Source organism: Rhamphochromis sp. 'chilingali' (assembly GCF_963969265.1).
Source record: "Rhamphochromis sp. 'chilingali' genome assembly, chromosome: 6".
Lineage (NCBI taxonomy): Eukaryota > Metazoa > Chordata > Actinopteri > Cichliformes > Cichlidae > Rhamphochromis > Rhamphochromis sp. 'chilingali'.
In genome coordinates this window covers 456,189-461,764 of record NC_137933.1, presented here as the reverse complement: position 1 = coordinate 461,764, position 5,576 = coordinate 456,189, and the positions used below count along the sequence as shown (strand labels likewise).

Below are 5,576 nucleotides of genomic sequence, written 5' to 3'. Positions count from 1 at the left end.
CTTGAACTTTACTTATTTTACACACAGTATTTCCTGAGTGTGATTAGACTCTGCTGTGCTGTTGTATGTTGCTGAAGGATTATTTGGTTGTGGCTCAAACTTTGATTCAACGTTTGAAATGGAATAATATCAGTAACAGTTGCATTAAGATAGACATATAAGTCTATCTATATTTAACCCCCCCTCACCATGCGAGCTTTCTTTATCCTTCAAGCTTGGCCCTTGGGAACTTGAGGACTGTGCTCTTCTGGACAGAGATCTCTGATGTTGTTCCTGGACTTTGCTGGTCGGGAGTCACTACACCTTTTTCCCCAAGGCCAAATAGACTTGATTAACACCAGTATGCTAAAAGAGATTAAAGAAGTCCTTGTGTGTTTAAACAGGGGGGTCTTCGTTTTGTCCTTTGATTCCAACATCAGCAGCATTTTGTCAACATGCTCTTCTAGTAGGAGACTGTTACTCTTTCACTTTTTGCACTCATATCATCTTAAGTAACATCTAATCCTTTTGGCATATGTTAATATAAAGAAGTGCAATTTCATCAGTGTGTTTCACATTATAAAGAAATGATACTCTTCCCTAACCATCACTGGGTTATAATATGTAATTTTATGTATAACACTGAAAAGGGGTCTTTTCGGTTTCGTTTTATTATTTACTTTTGTGTATGACAAGCTACAACTTTTCTCTGTCAGTAGCAAGCTCCCCGGGCTTCATAAAGTTGAGGTAACTTAATTAGAAGAGTGGCTGGAGAGAAACACTTTCCTAAATGACCTCAGTGACTCCCTGGCCAGCTACTCTGGTTTGCACCACACCAAAGTAAAATCCCAGTGGTGCATGTTAAAATGAAAGAAAAGCAACTAACTTCCTGAAAAACAGTGTAGTCATGTATACTCTACACTGTAACATGTTAGTACTCGATTCTGATTACTATTACTAGGCAGTTTTCGTACCCGTGAAGCTAAGCTGGTGTACTGTATGTTATCAGTCTGTGTCTTAAAGTCAAATTCCCGACAGTTCCGGGGACTAAATTCTACTGAAGTGTGTCTGAGGAAGTGTGGCACGGTTCATCCTCTTTCCTGTCGAAAAAACTGTCGTATATAACTGTAGCTTTATTCGTTCACATACCAGACTATGAATATAGCCCCTGACACAGACTTTCAGCATGGCTTTTCCATTCTGCTCCCATTCGCAAACCTAACTTCAGGCTTATGTTCCAACTATCCTTTTCCCCAAGGAACTTGAACGCAACGCTACAACAGAAGGGCGAGCTGTGCGCATGCTCGCAGGTTTTACGTTATTAGAAGCCTATACAGAAGCGTGTACCTATTCGTTAATGGGGAGTCGTCATCTAGTTAGGTAGATATCGAAGTGGTTTTGTGGCACGTCTGTGTCCGCGTTTGCTGGATAAAGACCTGCGGCATTCATGTACTGACAGATATTTAAGTTACCGTAAAGCTGTTTGCGTGTCGCTGGAAGAAGGGACGATGTCGGCAAATAAAACAAAGAAGGTCAAAATGGCTACTAAATCTTGTCCTGAATGCGACCAACAGGTAAGAAAATACATCTTTAATTTTTAGGGCTGTGTTACTGATTGCGTTTCGTTTTATTGATACCAATCATGGCAGCCTACGGTAGTTTCCAGCTCTAGAGACGGAAACGGGGTTCAGTGCGAGCCCCGGTGATCACGATGTTTCTCAAACGGCTCAGCTGGTAGATGTTGATTTTCCGTTCGGCAGAGAGAGCATCGGCATCTATGTCCGTCTTCACGGTTGTGGCTTTGTGACTTTGTATGTATAAAACAGACGGACATATGATCACATATTTGCGTTAGTAATGTAAGGGACTGGTTCAAAAGTTCAGTAAATGAGTTGGGCTATAGTAGCGCATTTTCATTACCGTACCTCAGTTACTTGTGATCTTCACTGAGCATTTCGATTGGTTAAAGATAAAAATAAAAAAAATCAGCCCTTTGGCTTTGTGAGCATCTCTTCCTGGAACTACGGTAATGGTGCTGGATCACAATGGACTCTTCAAATTAAAGCCAACAGTAGGTAGACTGCAACAAGTCTACATCAGTAATGCGCATGGTTAGTTACACAGTTCGACCCTGTCCTCACACTACCACCACACACAAGCATGTGTTACTGCTAGTGATGTGCGATACCACTGATTTCCTTTCCGATCCGATACCAAGTAAAATTCAGGGTGGTATCGGTGATACTGATCCGATACCGATACTCTGTACAAAAACGTAATGTTTCATTGCATTACATAATACAATATACAATTGTATTATGTAATTGTAATAATAACATAACCATATTGCTTCATAATGATTAGAGGACACCAGACAACTTGTTTTTATTGCTTAATAATGCAGAATAATCATATAGAAATAAAAAAAAAACTGACTGACTGGCTGTTTGTGGAGGTAAAACGCGTCCACACATGACTCTGTTTGCGCTCAGCCATTGTTGTGAGTGTGCACGCCAGAGGCTGCCACACATTTATACAGCCGTATTCCGCACATGACTATGAAAAGCGTAAGAGGAAGTAGTTCCTTCCAAATTAGACGATCCGAATGATATAGTTTTTTTCCCACTGCGTTCATTTTAATGGAAAAACTACAAATTTACCCCAGAGTACTAAAATATATATATTATAATATGAGAATTGATTCTAGAACATAAATTGCTGGTATCGGAAGAATCGATATTTCGGTATCGATTCGCACACCACTAGTTACCGCGTTTCTTTCTTTTCATTAGCTGCGTCTGGCTTACTCTTCTGACCCTGTGAATAAATCCGTTGAAAATAGTTCTGCTCAGCAGTAAAACGGCTGCTGGTAAGATGTAGATGTTACACTTAGGCTATAAAAATATGAAATGGGTGCAGTACAAATGCCAGCATTTTATCACTGTTTAATTAAATATTCCTAAAAGCAGTTGTAAACAACATGTGCATGGTTTTGCAAAATTTTAACTTTATACCAAATGCTGTTGCTATTTGTAGTTTGAAAAACTGTAGATGAGTCATTAGTTTTTCTTTCTTGTTCACTGAAAGAAATCTGTCCGTTTTGTGCTGGAAAAAGTGCATTATAGTCAGCTTCAGTGTCTGAAGCTCCTCCTCAATGGTTCATAGAAACCATACCTGTAGATACCATCCATTCACCTTTTCTGCTTCCCACAAAGACATGGCGAGTGGAATCAAAGATCTCAAATTTGGACTCATCAGACCAAAGCACAGATTTCCACTGGTCTAATGTTTATTGGCTAAAACAAATCTATTTTGCTTGTTGCTTTTCCTTGGTAGTGGTTTCTTAGCAGCTATTTGACCACAAAGGCCTGATTTGCACAGCCTCTGCTGAACAGTTTATATAGAGATGTGTCTGCTACTGGAATTATGTGTAGCATTTATCTGGGCTCTAATCTGAGGTGCTGTTAACTTGTGATTTCTGATACTGGTGACTCGGATGAATTTATCCTCAGCAGTAAGGCTGCCACAAACGATTATTTTGATAGTCGACTAGTCACCGATTATTTTTGCGATTAGTCGACTAATCAGATCATCATCCATTGGATGTAAAACTACAGCTTATTGCACCAGCAGCATCTGCTCTTATATAACTATCATTAGCTTACAGCTTTAAGTGTTTAAGGTCTGTGCTAACTAACAATAAAGACAAGATGGTAGTTTATTAAATTTTAATGAAGTTTGCAGATTGTTTCGGTGAAGTTTAATAAACTCCTTGCTATCTAAAATATAACAGGACACTGGAGTATATTCTGGAGCATCTCACACTTCTGATAATCAGCTGTCTGCTTGACGTTTATTCAGCTGTGTAAAAACTATAACTTTAATCTCAGCCAAACCGATTTACTCAGGAACAAATAAAATACTGAAAAAAGCCAAACAATAACATGTTTAAGTTATCTAAGTGACTCATATCATATTTAACCTGAGCAGCGAAAGACGGAGGTGGGTTTGAAAACGATTTGCCGGGAGTCCGGTGTTCTCACGGCTCTAGTGAGCCTAGCCCCTATGGCGTGATTTTTGTGCCACTATTCTGAGCGCACGTAAAAAAAAATGCTAGATGGTGGGTAACAGGCATCTCCAAAAACGTTAGAGCACTTATGCAAATATTTGATGTCTTGATAAATCGAGCAGGTATTTGAAGTTTACACAGCACCATTCTCGCATGAAAATATCTTAAAAGTTTATTTTGTGACCCAGAAAGAGTAATATTTCAAACTCCGCCACTCTGTGTTCCTCCGCCACTGCCTCGTTTGAGTTTTGGACGAAATGGATTCTGGGATATTGCATTTCGTCATTTCGAGCTGATTGGAGACCAAAACAGCCAACAGATTTTTTTTTGCATCCAAGTCTGTGATTGGCTGGTTTTGTTGAGCGCGCACGGACAGAAATGTTGAGAGCGCGAGCAACACGTTGCGAGCGAGCGCAAGTGCAAAAACTGAGCGACAGGGGCTGCTATTGTGTGCGTGTGTATGGATAATAGCAAACACTGAAATACATTTTTTGCACGCAGCAATGAATTTTGTTCACTCAAATTTAGCTTTTCTTTGCTCAAAAATAAATTTCTCCTCAAAATACAACACTTGCACCTGGAATTTATTTTTACGTGCGCTCAGAATAGTGGCACAAAAATAACGCCATAAGCCCCCGGCTAGCTATCGAGCTAGTGGGTAACAGACGTCTCCGAAAACGTCGGAGCGCTTTTGAAAATATGTGGTGTCTTGATAAACTGAGCAGATATTTGAGGTTTACACAGCTACATTCTCGCCTGAAAATATGTTAAACGTTTATTTTGTGACCCAGAAAGAATAATAAGAGTAATATTAAAACTAACTAGCTGCCGCCATTGTTGGAAACTGCGCTGGGCCGCGCTATGAATTCTGGGACGCAGCTTCTTCTTCTTCGGGGTTTAACGGCAGCTGGCATCCTTGTACATGCAGTGCTGCCATCTTCTGTTTCAGTCCGTTATTACACTCTTAAATCCTGCTACTTATTCCTGCGTCTTTTGTGAGCTTGCAAAGCTTCAAACGACGCGTCGACTATTAAATCAGTCGTCGACGATTCTGATAGTCGACCTAATCGTGACTAGTCGACTAATCGTGGCAGCCCTACTCAGCAGCAGAGGTGACTTATGTTGTTCCTTTCCTGGGGCGGTCCTCATGTGAGCCAGTTTCATCATAGCACTTGATGGTTTTTGCGACTGCACTCGTTGACACATTCAGAGTTTTAGCAATTTTCCAGACTGACTGACCTTCAGTTCATAAAGTAATGATTGACTGTTTTTTCTCTTTACTTAGCTGATTGGTTTTTTTGCCATTACATGAACACTGACAAGACACACCTGTAATGTGAAAACCATTTCAGGTGACTACATCATGAAGCTCATTGAGAGAAGGCCAAGAGTGTACAAAGCAATAATCAAAGCAAAGGGAGGCTATTGTTATTAGAGTTTCAAGATGGCGCCAGTGTGTGTGGCTCGCCGTCTGGCTCTTCCTCTGTTGTGTTTGCTTATGTTGTTTTTTATTGCTAGAGTCAACTCT

The 5,576-nt window shown here is 40.3% G+C and overlaps 1 protein-coding gene across 1 annotated transcript in view; it reads left to right on the top strand.

Annotated features, from left to right (window-relative positions):
• The first annotated feature begins 1,280 nt into the window (after positions 1-1,280).
• The window catches only part of cUnh16orf87 (chromosome Un C16orf87 homolog), a 28,071-nt gene continuing 23,775 nt past the window's right edge, over positions 1,281-5,576 (top strand). The window contains exon 1 of the mRNA XM_080884391.1: positions 1,281-1,553. Within this exon, the coding sequence (XP_080740517.1) occupies positions 1,488-1,553 (66 nt within the window). The 5' untranslated portion in view covers positions 1,281-1,487. The remainder of the gene's footprint in view (positions 1,554-5,576) is intronic.